Source organism: Buteo buteo, chromosome 14 (genome assembly GCF_964188355.1).
Source record: "Buteo buteo chromosome 14, bButBut1.hap1.1, whole genome shotgun sequence".
NCBI lineage: Eukaryota > Metazoa > Chordata > Aves > Accipitriformes > Accipitridae > Buteo > Buteo buteo.
In genome coordinates this window covers 33,116,791-33,136,663 of record NC_134184.1, presented here as the reverse complement: position 1 = coordinate 33,136,663, position 19,873 = coordinate 33,116,791, and the positions used below count along the sequence as shown (strand labels likewise).

Below are 19,873 nucleotides of genomic sequence, written 5' to 3'. Positions count from 1 at the left end.
GAAGATACTTACTAAACATCTCTTTATTCTGCCAGCCTAAGTTGAGCTTTGCTGGTGAACCTGAAATGAAGAAGAAAAAAACCTACTTGTTTTTACAGTATGTTTCATCACATGATAATTTCATGAATATTAGTTACTTGTAGAAACATGCTAGGTAGAGTTTGGGATATTTTTAATAGTAAAGATACTGTCAGAGATGAGTGGATCAAGTATATATACTTTAGAGCTGGCCAGAAACTGGAATTTCTGTTCCCTAAGACAATCTAGAATTTGACATTTCCATTATTTGGAATTAGGATGCAGAGCTGAATTTCTGAATATCTTTGATTTGAGATCAGAGAATTGTTTTGTTTTAGAAAGACAAAAAATAGTTTTCAACTTTATATATATTTAGTATTTAAATACATTGTACTGAAATGTTTTCACGTAAGTCAGATTGTGTGATTTTCAACTGCTGGTTTCAAAACCAGTTAGAATCAGTAATTCCTGAAAATATTTCACCTTTAACACAGTTTTCTTTTTTAGAAAAGTGTTGTAGCTGAAGCCAGGTGTGTTTTTAATTGGTTTCATTGGTAAATACAGAACAAACACAGATGCTTCACTCTTAGTAGTAATACTCATTAGAAGTGCCATTTCTCAAAATGTTTCAAAATAACCCTTTTTTTTAAGTTTAATATTATCACCAATCTTGTATATTAAGACAATGATACAAAATAGTGCTACAACAGTATTTTGAGTTTTGCTTCATTGGCAGAAGACCTTGTTTTTGCAAAGATGGTTCTTAACTCTGAAGTGGAGTCAAGAACTTGGATGGTGTGAGTGGAGCGGAGGATTTATCTTTGTGGGAAGTTACGGCAGGAAGGCAAGCCAGGATGCTAATGCCCTGCGTGGTGGCTTTCTGGACCACTGTCTTTGTGGCAGGGGTGTGAGGGATGTACCTCTGCTTTTGGAAGTAGAAAGAATCTGAATTTGTCCTGCCAGACAGGTAGAGTATCTATCATCTATTCCCTCAGGTTTTTGTGACATGATAGAAGTCTGCTGCGGTTTTGACCCTGTGTGCTAACTTTTGCATAGGAGTAATTTTGGTGACTTTTTCCAACAAGTCCAAGAGATTCTGATTAAACATAAAACAATTATTTTAAGGCTTACCTGTGTGGTGAGGTCACTGCATAGCCAGGGAGGGTGTGAATCAATGACACATCAACTATATTATATAAATTCCTTGCATGGCCATTCTTTAGGTGTCCCTGTTCAGGGGTGTCTTCAGAAGTGGACTGCGCTACTGTGGGCTTAGGGAACTAGAGATTCCACTCACCAAGTTAGCACAGTGCTGTGAATTTGCTGCAGGCAATCCCAGAGAAATCTATTCAGGCTTGGCTCAAGGCACTTCTAGTGGTGGTACCTGTCATGTGTAGGGCTGTCTAATTAGATGTTCCTGTAGTTGCCCAGAGGATTTAAGGGGAACTGAGTTCGCCAAAAGGAATATGTTTGGGTTTTTTTTCCTTTACTTTCTGGCACTAATTGCTGGTTTAATTTTGTTTGTTTTTTAGTAAAGCATGCTGATGGTAAAGAGGCACATTTTAAAAAGTATAAATGTTGTACGCACTCTCCGCCCCCCCCCCCCCCCCTTGAAACAAAGAATGAATATTCTGGTGCCCTAAATTAGTGAAAGACCTTCAGTCTAGGAACCTTATCTGATGGTATAATCATAGGCACGTTTTCAATGTTAGAAGGGACCACATTTTATCCAAGAAATCCCTGGTAATTTCATAGGAGAAAGAAATGGAATAGCATTGCCCTTTGTAGGAGCTGTGATTACGCACATGGCCACAAGGAGCTAATGCCTGGCTGGCTGAGTTAATTATGCACTGGCTTGCTGCACACAGGTCATGTTTGACTAGCTTGTGAAAGGCAGCCTTGGCGGAGCTTGCTGCAACGCCGTGCGCAAAGATTAGCAGCGCTGAACGCAGTTCGGTAAGCACAAGGGATGCCAATTGGTGGGAAGCGTTTAAACTGGCAGGAAGAGCAGGTAGCCGAGTGCAGCGAGCAGTGTACACAAGGATCACAGGTTACATCTGGGATTTCGTGATGAATGCCTAATGAGCACATTGATTAGACGGGCAGAACTCTTCAAGCTGTTGTAAATGTAGCTGAAAGAAGTGTGGCTGATAAGACGCCGAATAACCGCTCGTGTAAAGCTTTCCTTTGGCGTTGCAATATTTAAAGCCCAGAACGATAATGGAGAGAAAACTGGACAAAAAAATGAAAAGGGAACTGTCCTGCTTAGCTACTTTAAACAACAAAAACATAACCCTGGTGTCTATTCGTAAGCGGCAGGCAGCTCATGATGTGCCTGAACTACTGATTATTGGTGAAAAGTCCAAGACAGGATCTCCGGTAAAAGCAAGCAGTAACTTGCAGAAAGAAGAGAAACTTTTGCAGAGTTACTCCATGGGAATGCCAGAAGTCCATACAGTTGAAAGACAGGTCAGTGAGCCAGTGTGTGTGTGTTGAGAGGGACGAGGTGCTTCTGATCTGGATAATTTAAAACAAAGCATGTTGGACACGGGTTGTATATTAAAGGAGGTTAAACCTTCTTTATCTAAATTGTCTCAAGCCCCAGCGTGGATGCCTGCCCCATAACAAGCAGTACACAAATGCAAAGTCCTCTGGAGATCCTCTGAAAGTAATCTTTGAAAGCAGTTGTTAATGATGAGTTATGCTATAGTAACTGATGAGCATTTTTTCAGCCCCACCTCTAATAATACAGAGTGGTGTTCTTAGTAAGGAAACATTATAATATTTCTCCTTTTGAACTGCAACTGCTTGAGTTTGACAGCAGCTCATACCAGGTTATTCTCTGGAATAATAGAAATTGCAGAAACAAAAGGTCCTAATTGTAGGTAAGTAATTTATTTATAACTACTAAGTGGATGCTAGTGAAAGTTCTTGATAATACTTCTGTGGCAACTTTTTTTTTTTTATTCAGTGTTGTATATAACTATGGTATTTTTGGAGAATAATTCTTGCGGAGAAGAGGCTTAGAAAGACCAATGCTGATAAAAACATGATAAGGTTTATTATTTTAAAAAGAAGTTTTGCTATCTAAAAGGTATGTAAATTACAGTAGTGTAGTTTGGATCACTGAATATTGTGAATATTTAAGGAAAAGAAACTCTCAGGACAAATTTTGTGTCCTTTGAAACTGCATATGCTTAGAATGGCTTAAATAATTAGTGTCAGACTGGAATGAAATAACAGCCAGGACAGACCAAGTATACCTGAAGGCTTTTTCTGCCTCAAGTTACTTCTTATATTATAAATGTTTGCTAGAAAACAATCATGACATCCATGACTTTGTTCTACCAAAGGATCTCTTTTCTGTATTTAGTTCACTGGGATATATGTGTTGCTTGTACCCGAGCCATGAAGAACATTGCAAAGTGTTTTGCTTTGTTTTAATTCTAAATTTGAAACAATCCATTTACAACAAGGCTTTCCCCTTTCTCACTAAACCAAGTGTGGTTTATATAGCTCCCTTTAATTTAAAACTACCTGTTAAGGTCTCTAAAGTTTGTTAACTATGGTGTAGGTATCGTTTCAGAAAGACTAGGTGCAACTGCCTAAATCTTTCCCCATTGTCTGTATTGTTAGAGAAACCTGTTCCCAGATGGGGAATAGCAGTCCCTTGGCAGAAGCATTAGGGCGACTAACGGTATTTTGAAAACAAAAGCACCATAAAGGCTGCTTTAAAGTAATATTTTCATTGAATCTTGATATCCAGGTGGAGAGGGTGGTTTTCTCCATGTTTAAGACTCAGGAACTATTTGAAAAAGAACAAGTTGTGTTACAAGTAGTTAGTGAAAACAGTAGCTACTGACATTTGTTAATCTTCACTAAGCTTGAGGGAAGGAAGAACAGCCAGTTAAGATCTAATACATTTAAACAATATGGGCTAACAAGATGGATGGACAAGTTGCACTGAAATTTGTTAAGGAGGATGAGGGTTGCATTTCCACCTACTCAAAAGCGCTGCTGTTACAGGCATGAAATTGAAGACTCGGAACCTTTGATGTTCCCGAGGCTGCTCTGTCCTTGTTTTGTTGTTCGCTGGCTGCCTATAACAAACAGGGAAGGCATCTGAAGTATTTAATTAGTAGTATGTGGCTTTTCAGTTGTGTGTTACTGCCTGCCTGAGCCCAAAGCCGTGAATCAGCGCGTTGTGAAAGAATGAGGCAGTAAAAGGTAAAACAGCGACACAGATAAGGTAATTCATCGTCGGTCGTGTGCTCGAAGGCGAGAGGGCGATAGCTGGTTTCAGCCTGTGGACGTACGGCGAGAAAAGCAGCCCAAAACCTTCGGAGACACTGGGCGAGGTGTTCCGCGAGGCCCGGAGCAGGCGGGCGCAGGCAGAGGGAAGGTGCTGAACGGGACGGGCCCTGTCTCCTCGCCGGCCGACTGCCTGACGTGGCGGTGAGGAGTCCGGCGCGTGGAGGGCAGGAGAAGGAGGTCGGGAGGGCAGTGCTGGCGCTGGGGGGAGAACCGTGCTGGAGCACCCGCGAGGAGCAGCAGCCGTGCGGGATCTCGGGGCGGGTGATGCTCGGGGAGCTGCGGGCTGCAGCCGGCACGGCCTCAGCCTTGTGCCGCGGAGGCTGAGAGCTTCACACCGGCGTTTCGGGGCTGGCTGCACCTCTTGGGAAGGGGAGGTCCGGGGGGAGAGGGATGGCTTTCCCGGTGACAAGCCACCCCACGAGGTGACCGTGGAGAACGGGGGTGGAGGGAGCAGGGGGACCCAGCCAGGGGCGGCAAAGCTGAGGAGGGCGCTAACCTTGTCGAATTTACGGCCGTGGGGTTGCATCTGTTGCCGGGATGCCGGTCACCCACCACGTGCGTGTACGGGGGGGTCTCGCCCAGTGCTGTGGTTTCTTGTTCTTCGGGTTGTTTTTTTCCCCAGTTCAGTTGATTTTCTTACATTTATTCTGTATCCCCTCACTGCTGTGTTAAACCCTTGAGCTTTGCACTTCTGAATGGGAGTACCCAAAAGAAATAGCCCATTTGAGGGGACAGGGGGGCATCCTGATGCCAGGCCTCTGAGGGGGGCCCTTGATGGAGCAGTTTTACCCCACCAGTCACACAGGCCGTGGACAACGACCATCTTTCCCGCTGGACCTGCCGGATGCCATAACGCTGAGAGCTGCGTGTCAAGCCAGGGCTCGAGGCTAGATGCTCCCAATCCAGCAGCGTCTCCCTGCCCTGCTCCACCTCCACGCTTTCTCCAAAAGTGAGTCCAGCCCGGGGCGTATTCCCATCGGATGATGTCCTTCCTGCTGGCTGGAGGCGGTCAGGACAGGGAGCAGGAGCCTCTGCCTCTCCCTGCTGCTCCCAAGCCTTGCTTTGCCCCAGGGCAGGCATGAGTGCTCCGACTCCGGTCTAGGGCAGCGAGGGTTACTCTTTATGCTGGGGTGTTTGCTCTGAAATCCTCACATTGGGAGCTGGGATTCAGGTGCCATGCTCATGCACATCAGCAGTTTTAGTTGCTACTCGTCTTGGGTCCGGTTTAGAGCTGTCAGATGGGAATGTTTTCCATTCAGCTCTGGTGCTTCCTTTAAAGCTCTCTCCAGCTACTGCTTCAGTGTCAATAAGTCCCCTTTTAATTTTCTTCTTTTTTTCTCTCTATTGTTTAAATGCGCTTCAGAACACTGCTTTCTGTAGGGATTCTTCGCTTTCAGACTAGAGCTTCGCTCTGCTGTGCGTTTTGAATTGAAACTTCTATGTGCAGAACAGGGGAGGGAAAGAATTGTGGTAATTGACTCAGTGTACCCCTCCCCTTAAAAGTAAGCAGGTTTCCTTTGGTGTGAGAGACGAAACAGTCGGTAACTGTGGCCGGTTCTTTCACACTCCCGTATGGATGTGGAGTCAGTTGCATTTTCATTATTTCGTTAGGATTTCTCTGTAGGCAGAAGCAAGCAGGAGGGGCAACACCTGGGAATCCTAGGCACCTTTTTTGTTATTTTTGGAGGTGATTGCTTCTCTGATCCTCTTGCAGATGGTGTCTCTGAATTACTATACAGCCTCATAGATGCCATTTTACGTGTGGGTGTTAGCTGGTATCAGGAAACCCTCTTTTGAGGCATAGCATGTGCCTGAGGAAAACTATGGGCACATTTCTGCATGCCTCGTCTTTGTGTCCTTATGTGAACCTGCTGTTTTCCTCTGATCTAGTGTAGAAACACTCCTTGCAATTACACGCAGAGATGTGTTTGTGCCTCTTCTTTTTTTTTGAAGCTATTAAACAACACTAAAGGCTTCGTAAATACTGTATTTGAACCTGTGCACATTTCTGGTTTTTGGGGAGAGATTCTTCAATGATTTGGCATTTGTGGGGTGGTTTTGTTGTTGGTTTTTTTTAAAGGGAAATAAACATTTTATTTCTTTTGTATCCATGTCCCCTCTCTAATTTTCTCCTTCTCATTTAAAAATTTGTGTGCAAGGATTTTTCTCCTACAGAACATAAACATCTGGTTTTGTCAAGTAACAAACAAAATATTTTTGCCAATTCTTCTGAACGTTGGGATAGCTTTTTATCCAAAATATAAAGCGGCGGCCAAGTTTTGATGTTTCTGTGGCTTACAATGCATTGAAATAGTAGAATCAGTCCTTGCTTTTATGTTTTTTCAAAAGACTGGAGGATGAGAAATACCCTTTAATCTTTTTATACATTTAATTTGAATTGCTTTTATATCGCTGGGTACCTAGGGAAGCTGAGACAGTTGGTGAACGCGAGGGTGGAGGGAATGCAGTGGAGGACATAAGGCCTATGATGGTTCCTGGTTTTCATCTGCAAGGGACTGCCAGAAACGTGGTGAAGGGGAGCAGGAGAGCAGAGGACGTTTGTCTCGCCCATCTCTCACGCTCTGTTTCACCCAAGGATGTAGAAGGCAAATGCCTTTGTCGTACGAGCCAAAGTAAAGGCACAGGGTGAGCTCCTGTAACTCACACGCAGATTTTCGCTTCAGTGGGTGTTTGTGATAAGAAGAGCTGGCCACCGCGAGCAAAGTGTCCTCGGAGCGCTGGGGACAGGAGATAGGGAAGAAGAGACAAGTGACAATATTCAAGTAGACATTACAATAAATGCAAATCTGAGCTTAAGCAGCATTTGAAATGCGGTGGGTGAGAGACTTTGGGCTTCTTTTCCATATACAAGGCCATATTATTATTTTAAACTGTGGGAAGGCACAAATAGGAGGAAATAAGCATGTGGTCATCTTTGTGTGCGCTTAAACAGGGAACCACCTTTGCAGGGAGGTCCGATTAACTATGGGTTTTTTTTGAAAGGAGAGGCTGGCTGTGCATTTCCATGTATGTTGGGGATTTCAGTGACTTCTGGGAAGGAAAGTGCAAGGAGAGGGACATGTGCCCCAGGTGCTGCCAGGCCTGTGGGAAGGAGAGGTGAAAGGGGATGCTGGGGCTAAGATAGTCCGTGACTCTTCTTCCCCAGCGTCCCCAGCACGTAGCCTTGAGGCCAAGTGGAGAGGGGGGTACACACGGGGAGAGCTTGTGATCGGGATAGCGAGGAGCTGCACCGTAACACTGAAGAGTCGAAGTTGCTCATTCCTCCTCCTGTTCTAATAAATACAGTATGGAGAAGGCTGAAAGCAAATTTCTCGTGTTAAATTTTTGCCGGTTTGGTCATGACCCCAGACCTCATTATTCCCAAGTTGTCTAAGCATGAAACAAAATCAAGTTAATGAATTTTGAATACTGCATCAGATGAACTGGATGCAGTCTAGTGTTAATAAGCAGCCTAAATGCTTCTCATCCGCGCTGCGGTACAAAGGAGGGAGTTTTCTTCTTGGTGGTAGGAACAAGATTTGCGGTACGGAGCCTGATCCGGTGACCCTTCCCTGCAGTAATACCCAGCACTAGGTGCTTTATTGAATGGCGGAAAGCCCGCAGCTTTGCAGGTGAGAGAATAGATTTGTCATAGTAGCTTGCATCTAGATCTTTAGTAGTTAAAGCAGCCTTAAGTCACAGACATGAATTTTGATGTGCTTTCCATGAAAGCTGACAAAGTGGGGCTTGTCCCTCCCCTTCTCAATCTTCCTCATCACTTGGCACCAGCAATTTCCTTTGATGACAGAGTCTGTGATCTGATTACCTGTTCTGAGAAGCATTGCTTTTACCGCTTTTTTTTTTTAAATAATATTTCATTTTCAATTGAATAGAGTGCACTAAGCTCTAGAGTCGCAATACTGTGGAGCCTGTGATCTGGCTGACAGATAGTCCACTTCTGGCTGATCTACTTCAATACTGGCCATTATATCCTGAAAACTGGTGTTGCATCAAACCAGTGAGTTCTTGCAGCTCAATATATGGTCTGTCTTAGGTAGGTGAAACTAAACCATAGTGGAAGTGTCTGCATATAGGCCTGTGTCTTTTAAAATCCTTGTCAGATATAGATTTTAACTTAAAGATCTGTGTATACGCAGGCAGCCCAGGCCCATGTGTGCACACATACAGATCTACAGACATCGTGCAACTGGTCCTCTCTGTGCCAACTGGTTTCAGGCTCTTGGGAAGTTCTTGATTCTGTTTTCTGTGGGTGGTTTGGTTTGATTTGAACTCCTGCTGAGCATTAGCAGGTTGCACTAACAGAGACGGCTTCTGACGCTTGTGGAGAGGCATTCAGCACGCTGTCTGCTGGGACCCTTTGTGCAGATGACAGTGTGCTCTGAAGAGCAGGGCTCGGACTGCATGGTCGAAGTGCACCGTGGCTGCAGAGAGCTCACGTTTTAAATATTTGGATTGGGGTGGGAATATTGAGACAATTTTACTTTTATATCCCTAGTGAATATTTTTTAAATTGCTGCTCAAAAGAAGTGTCAGAGGCCTGATTCATCATCGTGGGCATAGCTCACTGGTAATATATTCAAAGTGTAAGTTAATGTTGTGAAGCATTTTGGCAGTATAGACTGACTTGAGAGCACTTCTACTATGTGCTTGAGAGCACAAGCAGAACATTGCTGCTTTTACAGTGCTAAAGGTACTTCTATTTTATTTTTACTTCTCTTCTTGCTCTTTAGGCTTTGTCCAACACTGATTCTCCTCCTGGCTGTGAGCTGGAGCCTACAATGAAACACAATTTTGCTTTTGACAACATGGGCTATGAGGAGGGCTTTGAAACAGTGCCCTCTCCATCTTCCCAAGAACACACCATGGCAGTCAACATTGTGGGAATGACTTGCCAATCTTGTGTGCAGTCGATAGAAGGCCGAATTTCCAAGGTGAAGGGCATTGTGAGTATTAAAGTCTCCCTTGAACAGAACAATGCTGTAATAAAGTATCTGCAGTCAGAAATAAGTCCTGAACAGATTTGCCAAGAAATTCAGGATATGGGTTTTGATGCCAACATAGCAGAAGAGAGACTGACACCAGGGACTGTAAGTTTGCCGTGCTTGAGAGAAGCAGTAGTTAAACTTCGGGTAGAAGGCATGACATGCCAGTCCTGTGTCACCAACATTGAAGGAAAGATTAGGAAACTGCATGGTGTGGCGAAAATCAAGGTGTCGCTTGATAACCAGGAAGCAATTATTGCTTACTATCCTTACATCATTCAGCCTGATGACCTCAAGAGCCATATCAGTAACCTGGGGTATGACTGCACCATTAAAAGTAAATCAGCCCCTTTGAAGCTTGGTGTGTTCGATCTCGGGCGCCTGCAGAGTGCAAACCCCAGGGAGACACCAGCAAGTCTTGAGAGTGATGGGGTGGATCCACCGGTCACCAAGATGAGTGGCACAGCTACAGTGACTGTACGGATAGAAGGCATGCACTGCAAGTCCTGTGTCAGAAACATTGAAGGAAATATATCAGATCTTCCCGGCATACAAAGTATTAAAGTGTCTTTGGAGCATAAACGTGCTGTTGTACAGTATAGCCCAAATTTAATTACCGTGTCAGCTCTGCAGCAAGCTATTGAATCCCTTCCACCTGGAAACTTTAAAGTACGTCTCATAAATGGTTCAGAAGTTAATAAGGGAGCATCTCCATCACCTGCTTTGCTATGCGATCTCTTCAGAGAGCCGCTGCAAGACATGACATGCATGGCTGTTATTAGGATTGATGGCATGACCTGCAATTCCTGTGTACAGTCCATAGAAGGGACCATATCACAGAGACAAGGAGTGCAACAAATAGCAGTTTCTCTAGCTGACAGAACTGGGAACATACATTATGATCCAGCTGTCACTAATGGAGAAGAGTTAAGAGCTGCTATAGAAGACATGGGGTTTGATGCTTCTGTGCTGAAAGGTAACTTTTTTATTCTGTGGGTAGTGTGACAAGCTGGGCCATGTGACATCTGCGTTGAGACTCTCTTCTGGAGAGAAACTCTTAAAACATCACATTGGCCTTATCTTTTCTACTAGGGACTAGCCTGATCTCACTTAGCAAGGGCGAGAGATTTCAGCCATGAAGCACCTTCTTTCAGCCCTTAATAACTGCACTAGTGAGCGGAAGAGTTGAGTTACTTTATGAAGCCAAAAGATTTGGAAGTTGGTACAAAGTCCTTCAAATAGCTGATCCTCTTACCCACCGAAGTAGGTTTCCTACTCTGTCTACAGGCTGCTGTGAGTAGATCGATCAAATGAAATGTTTTCGTTTACATTCCAAAATACTAGAAAAAAACCCCACTTAATGAAATATCTTTCATTTAAAATCACTTTTTACCTAGATAAAATCTCTCTTTAGTGTCCTAATCCTTTGACCTTTATTTCTTGAGTATTTTTACTAGCCCTACTTTACTAAGCTTTACTTTCAGCAAGGTAAGTGCCAAAATGCAGGTACTCTTTGGTGGGATCAGGTGCTTTTACATGTCAGCTGCAGAACAGTTCATACATTTTGTACGTGCTCAATGTTTAAGAGTTGCTATAGTGTACAATCTCCTCTCTAGCGAATTTCAGATGTGGCAATATTTATCTGCTTCAACTGAACAGATTTGCTTTGAGATACTGATGTAGCATACCTGGAATGAATTAGTTTGATTGCAATAGACCACATCCTATTCATTTTTCTCATGGGTCCAATCCCTCTGAATCTGTGTTACTACTGCAAATGAGGAGGAGCCTGTATGTGGTGTTTAATTATGATTGTTTGGTTTATAATTTGTTGGTGGGAGACCTCCCGATCCATCTATCGAAGAGGAGGGGAGCCCCTGTGTTTAACGTGTTCAGAAGCAACTCTTGCTCCTTTACACAAACGTCTGCCCAAGGGAGGCAGTTTATGAACGCAGCTGGAGCTGTTGGGTGTCTGTTCAGTGATCTGGTAAAGAATAAAAAGGATTGCAACAAGCCTGTATGTGTGGAGGTCTTCTGGGTGCTGCAAATCCTTCTACTACTCGTTTTGCAGTACTTGCAGTGTAAATATTGTGCCATAAAGAGAAATCTGTTGAGAAACTTGTCCTTTTCCTTGTTTAAGATGAAGTGCTATGAGCCCTGCATAGATGACAAGGACAGAATGGATGTGAGGCTGGACTGCATTCTCTGTGCTGGATAAGGACCCTCTAGATACTAATATATCTTTATTGAGTGGAGGTAGCTGTCAGGTCTAGGCATTGAAATCAGAGGGAATCATTTGCCATCTGAAGGTGGAAAACCAGTTCTGTAGACTTAAATAGTCATGCAGGTGGTACTGGTGAGTGTATATTGTTATACACATAGTAACAATCTATATTACTTACATGAAGAGACCAAGATTACCATGTCACCTTTCAAACAATTAAGAGACTTTGCAACTTTGCATGATTGGTAAGGGTGACCTGCTTGTAGTTTTATGTCATCCGATCGTGCTGTAAACAATGTTTGTTCAGTTTGTTGTGCATTTATTCAAGATACCGCCGCTGGAGAAGGTAGGCACCAGCCTGACGCCAGCAATGCTGCCAGGCAGCCTCGAGCTGCAGAGCCTCCTCGCCAAGGCTGCGCCTCGGATGCTCTTCCAGACAGTCCTCACCTTGATGGGCCAAACCAGGCCAGTGGAGCGACGGCTGAAAAGTGTTTTCTACAAATCACAGGCATGACCTGTGCGTCGTGTGTGTCTACCATTGAAAGAAATTTGCAGAAAGAAGACGGTAATAAATTTCAGATTCATATAATGAGTTTGTAAGGGACTATGGGATGGAAAAGGTATTCTGTGCGATTAATGGAAGAGGCTGTGGTACAGCATCTGGAGGTTAAATAGACTTAATGCTCTTTCTTAGTGATAATGTAACTATATCACTGTTTAACTATCCTACTGCACTGGTGGACAAACCCAATGGACATACTTGTAACACTAAGTTGTTGTAATGTGATAAAAATTTCAAATAAGGCTCAAGACAAGAACAGAGAAATGGTTCTCATTTAGTTTTCAGGGCCTTATTGCTTCACAGAGCAATCCATCTCTTCCAGAGCTGTTGAGAGCTCTGACACATTTGCGATGTGAAACTTACCCTTCAGGGCACATTTGCACAAGCAGGTACAAACAAATGCGTGGCTCCAGTGCCTGGGTAATTATATTGGCTTAGGCACAGCAAAGCTTATTAGGTTAGAAGTCTGCAGACTGGAGCTGCCTTTCCTCTGGCGATATAGAAGATGAACAGATGAGCCTCAGGAACGTGATTTAATTTGTGTAGGCATGCCTTTGGAGGGTTTTGCTTATTGATTCCTGTGCCCCCAGTCTCCCAGTGATGGTCTCACTGCCTTGATTTAAAAATCCAAGAAACCATTAGCATTTCAGAACAATTTTTTTGCCCGTGATTTTTTTATGTTTTGCTTTTCAATTCTAAATGTAGATTTGGTGGGTTTTTTTATTTTAAAAAAGAGGAAAAAACACCAAGGGGAAAAGCAAGAAAAGAAAAAGGCCTAGCATTGTACTGTGAGGTTTGTTTAGGGCTTTCCAAACCTAGAGAGTCCAGGGTAGAGCTTGCAGCAATGAGTGCAAAGATTGATTCTGAACATCTTTTTTGTCTCATTAGATCATAGCAAAACTCACCTCCTTCCCTGTGTAACTCTTGCAGTTCCTGTCATTGCTAAAGGGAACCACAGTGTGGCTGGATCTCAGTAAAAACTTTGCGGTTGTGACTAGGGAACAACACTAGAAGGAGGCAGAGAGAAATCATTAGGTTTATAACATCTCTAAGTTGTTACAGCCCTCATTGACAATCACTTGTAATATTTTATTTTTCTTCCCCTCAAAGGAACTACGTTATCTAATATTTTTAATTATTGCGACTGCAGGAATTATTTCAGTGTTGGTAGCACTGATGGCAGGTAAAGCAGAGATAAAATACAAGCCAGAATTCATACAGCCTCTTGAAATAGCACAGCTGATCCAGAATTTGGGTTTTGAAGCTACCGTCATAGAAGATCATGCAGAAACAGAAGGAAATGTGGAGCTTCTTGTAAGTCATATGTATTTGAAATTCCATGTTGGTTTTGGAAAGGTCAGGTCTGGAAGAATAATTTTCTTGCAAATGCTTTTGTTTAAGGAGTTGTGGCTTCAGCAGGTCAGTTCTGGCTGGTGACACTTTTTTTTCCTAATTGCTGAAAAGACAAAATCAATTTGGCTTAGGAGAACCTGTCCAAAGCGCTGAAATAAAGTGGTAGTTGAATGCACAGAATAAACTTTTCTTAGCAAGGAGAAATGAAACAGAAGTTTTCTGTGAAGGCACTTTAGTCAACTGTACAGACTCTGAGCAACTGAGAATGTGTCACCAAATATGTGTTGATAATGCCTGGGGCTTTGTATAGAGGTCTGAGAACTTTGGGTAAAATTAGCAAATTGTTTATACAAGGGACAGATTCTTCAAAAGTCTGGTTTTATTCTCTGACATATACCTACTACAACACAGATAACAACAGTCTGCAGTTGTGCTAATAGATCAGAAAGTGGGAATGTGCCTTATTGAAGCCACAGGAAAATTTAAGTAAGCAAGATGAAGTTACGCTTGCAGAGTTTGACTTTGGCAACATTAATATAGCTGCTGGTAGAACTGCATTAGCTATACTATTACAGTTAATACAATGTACAAGTGCTGCTATACAAATATATTGCTGTGACTATAACTGTTGGTTGCAGAATTTTATAATAAAAGTGGATAGTTATGTTCTTAGCTTTGTTTCATTTAAGACAGCTCTATAAAATCTTCATGCTGAGGCCTTGGGCCAGTACCAGCAGAGCTTGAATAATCATTAGTACCTTTGTGACATTGGGAGGCCTTGTCTCAAATTCATCCACAAATATTGGGTGAATGTGGTGAATGGCTAACTATACCTAAATTTGTCTTTTCTTTAGATTACAGGGATGACTTGTGCTTCTTGTGTTCACAATATTGAATCCAAACTCATGAGAACAAATGGCATATTCTACGCCTCAGTAGCACTTGCTACATGCAAAGCTCACATCCAGTTTGATCCTGAGATTACTGGACCTCGAGATATTATAAAAATAATTGAGGTAGGCTTTAGAAGTTTTTTATGTATAAACAATTATAAGGTGAAGTTAAAAATGAAATAAAGCAGCTGATATTTGAGAGGTTTCACTGACTTTTGCAGATGACATAGTTATTGCTATATGTTTTTATGCTCTTGTGGTGAAGCTGCTGTGCTCCACAGTAGTGCATAATCTCCCAGGTTGTTACCCTAAAAACACACCCTAAAAACTACAAGAAACCTTTTTTATCTATATCTGGTAGAAGTGTCATATATTCATTCCTTGCAGTTCTGTGTGTAGAATCATGTGTCTCTGATTTCCAGTCATTTCAGTGAAGTGTTGATACTTCAGAAAAAAATACTACTTTCTCTTGCCAGTGAAAGAGGCTGTAAAAGTTTTGCAACAGCTCATACCACAAGTATTACACATCTCTGTATACACTGGCATTTATTCTCACATCTGTTCAGAGAAGAACTTTTTAAATCAAAAGAGCTTGTGATACAGCCACTAAAGGAAAAAAAATCCTGGTTTACCAGTAACCACACAGATCATAAAATCTGCTGTTATCATGGCCCAGGTGTGGACAAAACCTTTTCCTTCTCTGCCCCACCAGAAGGGAAGAGAACCTACTGTATGAGGCACACACAGTGAGTAGTCAGGAGGACAGCTATTCGTGTTCTAGAGTATTTACTCAGAAAAAAGCTCCTAGACTGCAGAATTGATGTGGCAGCAGTGATTAACATGTTAACTAGTAGACTGTTCAGGCTGGCAGAGTAGTTCTGTAAAGAGTATCTTGCCACAGGAGCATCTCATGATGCAGATATGAAGTTTATATGTATTGTGCTTGCAAGTGTGCTTTGGGTTTTTTGTGGGTTTTGTGTGTGGGGTGTGGTTATGCTGCAGTGACTCACTGAAGTGTCAGTCAAAACTGGCTTTTTGCTTTTATCTGTTTCTGGGATGCTTTGCCCTGCAGTTTTTTGTTTTACAGGTTTAAACTGATTCTAGCCACTTTGATTTTCAACTTCAGGTGTACCTACTCAGCTGTAGTGTTAAGGAGATGCTCTCAAGGTTGACTAGCCCCGCAGCTTGCACATTTCTACCTTTGTGGTATTTCCCATCTCTCATACTTATTCCAGTGGAGATGAAAGGGCATAAATTTCCCTTGAGGAGGAGGGCAGCAGAACTCCAGCTGTCAGCGGGAGCTTCCTGTGCCTAAGAAACCTTGGACACTTACTGCATCTGTACACTCTGTCCAAGTATAGGTAGAAGAAATCCTTTGCAATCCACATTTTGAGTACTTTCTGAAACATCCTCTCATGTTGGCAGGACCTAAAAATAAATAAGAAGTTGGCATTTATTAAATATGGAACAGTGTCCTTTTCTGACATTTCTTCTAAAAGTAGTGTCATTTAAATATGTTATAAGTAATATGGTTGGATTAATCAAAACTAACTCATCTTTCCTCCCCTTTCAATAAAAAGGAAATTGGCTTTCATGCTTCCGTGGCTAGAAGAGTTCCAAATGCACATAACCTGGATCATAAAAAAGAAATACAGCAGTAAGTATTTCTCTTTGTCTCTCACTAATGAACATGTATAGATCATCTCTTGTAACTCACCTCCCCCCGCTCCTTCCCACTTACTTTAGCTTATCCTTGTGTAAAGCATATTTAATTTTACGATTTGCCATTTGGTTCAAGTACTTTTATTACTTTCATTAGTTTCAGTTTTTAACTGATAGAAGTCTGTACTGTTAAACATGTAGGAGACACTGAAACAGTCCTGAAGTGTTGGATCTTTCCCAAATATCCCCAAGCTGTGTGTTAGTACAGCTGTGTGTTAGTACAGTACTAATACTCCAAGCTCTGCACTGTGAGCACACTGTTTGGCCTGGGTACTGCGGGGTGTACGACAACCAGGGATTTACAGCTTGTACTTTTCAGGTGGAGGAAATCTTTCTTGTGCAGCCTACTGTTTGGTATCCCTGTCTTAATCCTAATGATTTATATGCTGATACCTGACGGTGAGCACCACGGGTCTATGGTGCTGGAACAGAATCTCATTCCTGGATTATCTATTTTAAATCTTCTCTTCTTTGTCCTGTGCACTTTTGTTCAGGTATGTCCACAGTACTTCCTAGGGGTTTGCTTTCTATTCATCCCCCATTTATGTAATCTGATGTGGTAAAGACAGGAGACTGGAAAGGTTTAGTGGATTAGCCCTGCCCTCTTGTCTGTACCAGCTACACAGAATGAAGTGGCACTTTTCTGGAAGCTATCCATTCTGTAATTGCTTACAGCACTTACTCCTGCCAAAGTTGTGTCAGATCGTTTTCCAAGTGGGGAAGGTAGTGTTAAAATGAAGAAATATCTGATCAGCTGCAAACTAGTTGGGTAGCTATAGGGAAATCCCTTCAACTTCTGTGCCTTGTTTACTTTGCATTGCTGCAGAAAAGGAGGATATTTAGCTGGCAGAGTTGTTTTGAGAACAAGGAAGGGCAAGTAAGAGGATGACAATGGAGTCAGCCTCCTAGTAGACCACTCCACTGAAGTTATATCAATATAAAATTTGCATAGGGCAGCAATGCCTTCCCTTATCTACTACGTGTTTATAATTCTGCTACAGGCAGTATTATGTACTCTCCGCTTTCACTGCTGTGATCTTAATACAAGTCTGTCCGTGCTTACACCAACAGTTTCTTGGTGGATGGTATTTTTACGTACAAGCTTACAAATCACTGAAGCACAAGACAGCCAATATGGATGTGCTCATCGTACTGGCCACGACAATTGCTTACGTGTATTCTTGTGTGATCCTGATGGTAGCGATAATTGAAAAGGCAGAGAAAAGCCCTGTCACTTTCTTTGACACTCCTCCAATGCTGTTTGTGTTCATTGCCCTTGGGAGATGGCTGGAACACATAGCAAAGGTAACTCATCTTCACACTAATTATTGTGTATTTATGATGAGTAGAATAAAACTATTCAGAGGAATTTTGAATCAGATGTTTCTGATGTAGCCTTATATAAGGTCATTCAGAGTTCATTGTGTTAAGTAGACATCAGCATTTATATATCTCAATATATCTTAAACATTTATCTTTGTTTCTTAGAGTAAGACCTCAGAAGCTCTTGCTAAACTTATATCTCTTCAAGCCACAGAAGCCACTGTAGTGACTCTTGGACCTGACCACTCTATCGTCAGGTATGTATTTATGAACCAAAGCCCCTTCAGCCTGCCTGGGTGCACAGACTAGGCTTGATGCAGTTGATGTGGAAGCATTATTATTCTTTTGAAGCGGATGGTGTAAATAATCCGTCTGTTCTACTTGTGTCTTTTGCAGGGAGGAGCAGGTAGCTGTTGAACTGGTTCAAAGGGGTGATATTGTAAAGGTAGTTCCTGGTGGAAAGTTCCCAGTGGATGGAAAGGTCATTGAAGGCAGTTCTATGGCAGATGAGTCTCTCATTACTGGTAACTTCTCTTACACTTATGCAAAGAAGCAAAATCTTCTAGAACACTTTCTTATAAGAAAAGAGAGCAGACTCAGCCCAAAAGCTGTCTGTCTGAATAACCTCCTACCTTAATGGATGCTGTGCCTAGCCTTCGTGAGCTTGAATCCAAATCCCCTGTCTGCACACACCCTAAAAAGCTGAAGATTTTCTGCTCAGTTTGGTCACTTTTACTAATGTACTGATGGGATCGGTAGAGTCTAAACACTATTGCCATTATTCCAGAGATCTGGTGGGAGTTTCCCCTGAAATGTATTTGTAGAGATGGTACCTTCTCAGAAATAACTTCTAAAGGGTGATGGGGAAATATTGCTGAGATGTTGGGGTGTGTGTGCATGGGCGCTGAACAGGGCTTCTGACAGGGATCTCCCAGTGAGCAAGAACAGGGAAAGGAAGCTTCACAACTTGATGCTTGTTAAGGATCATGGGACTTTTTCACAGCTTCTGAAACTTTCATTTCATTTTGTAACTATAATAAGGATTTAATGCATCGTGCAATGCTTATAAATAAGGTAAAGGATATAAAAACTTTATATTGGCACTGACTTACTTGTTTTAGTTATGTATTTACTTTACTTGGGGAACAGGGACACCCTTAGTTTAAGAGAACCAGTCATGATCACTAACCTTAAAAATAGAAAATAAAGATTTTGTAGAACTAGTATTCTTGGGGAGGCAGTGTGAGAACAGGAGCTTTGCTGCAGAGACAGCTTTTCTAGTCTTTGAAAACTGAGTGTGGCAGAAATAAAGACAGATTGCTCAAACTCCCATGGCTATGCAAAGTGTTAATTCGAGAAGTTCCTAGAAGTTCCTTTTACAACCAATTTGCTACTGGCCCTTTTGAGGGATGACACACTGGAGAGTTAGGACCAAGGAAACAGCATTTGCTTTGAAACTAAACCTAGAGAAAGGTTTACAGAAGTATGACACCACTTATGCAATTCTTCTCTAGACAGAGATATACAATATGTGATTTCTGGTCATTATTGCTTAACATACTGATTTTGCTAGCATGAAACAAGCTGTGTGCTAATCGGCTATGTTCACTGTTATTAGGGGTATTGGCTCATTTATTCTTACCTTTTCTTTCTAGGGGAAGCTATGCCAGTCACTAAAAAGCCCGGGAGCACAGTGATTGCTGGTTCTATAAATGCACACGGCTCAGTTCTTGTTAATGCAACTCATGTTGGTAATGATACCACTCTGGCACAAATCGTGAAATTGGTGGAAGAAGCTCAAATGTCAAAGGTAAAAATAACAGAAGACAAAACCTCATTCACAGATTTTTATTAAATAAGAAAAGGATTCCATATTTTGATATATTTACTTGTTCAGCAAACTGTGTTTTTCCAGACTTCAAAAAAGAATCAGATAAAGACTATTAGATATTTTCATGAATTCTGCATATTTATATGTTTTGACCATAAACATGCAAATACCTGTTTTTCTTTTTTATAGGCACCCATCCAGCAACTGGCAGATAAGTTTAGTGGATATTTTGTTCCATTTATCATCAGCATTTCAACAGTCACATTGATAGCATGGATCACAATTGGTTTTATAAATTTTGATGTTATTCAAAAATATTTTCCTGTAAGTAATTTCATTAGGAGCTGGATTTTGGTGTTAGGATATCTTCTAGAGTAATTAACATACCTTCTGTGTGTATGGTTTGATGTTGCAACTTGGCAATTACTTTTGTACAATGTGGTGTTTTCTACACAGAGCAGATAATTACACTAATTAAAATCTATCTGCAGGTATAAATATACCTTTGCATTTACCCCTTAGTTCTGCATGGGTTTCCTACAAACTGAAATTATTGGCAGTCTTTCTGGACTAAGCATGATCTATAGCTGCACTGCAAGGAGCTAAGCCATTCCTATCATGCCTGAAATC

General features: G+C 42.0%; 1 protein-coding gene across 6 annotated transcripts in view; it reads left to right on the top strand.

Annotated features, from left to right (window-relative positions):
- ATP7B (ATPase copper transporting beta) overlaps positions 1 to 19,873 on the top strand; it is a 45,572-nt gene that overhangs the window by 11,108 nt on the left and 14,591 nt on the right. For 4 of the 6 annotated variants that reach the window (XM_075046290.1, XM_075046289.1, XM_075046293.1 and 1 more), the window contains 11 exons: positions 9,084 to 10,311; positions 11,888 to 12,124; positions 13,272 to 13,435; positions 14,329 to 14,490; positions 15,948 to 16,024; positions 16,409 to 16,583; positions 17,161 to 17,394; positions 17,578 to 17,669; positions 17,809 to 17,936; positions 19,068 to 19,222; positions 19,433 to 19,567. In XM_075046290.1, coding sequence (XP_074902391.1) covers positions 9,084 to 10,311; positions 11,888 to 12,124; positions 13,272 to 13,435; positions 14,329 to 14,490; positions 15,948 to 16,024; positions 16,409 to 16,583; positions 17,161 to 17,394; positions 17,578 to 17,669; positions 17,809 to 17,936; positions 19,068 to 19,222; positions 19,433 to 19,567 — 2,787 coding nt within the window. Of the gene's footprint in view, positions 1 to 2,793; positions 2,904 to 4,234; positions 4,474 to 9,083; positions 10,312 to 11,887; positions 12,125 to 13,271; positions 13,436 to 14,328; positions 14,491 to 15,947; positions 16,025 to 16,408; positions 16,584 to 17,160; positions 17,395 to 17,577; positions 17,670 to 17,808; positions 17,937 to 19,067; positions 19,223 to 19,432; positions 19,568 to 19,873 lie in introns of those variants that run through there. The other 2 variants (XM_075046291.1, XM_075046292.1) reach the window with 2 other exon arrangements.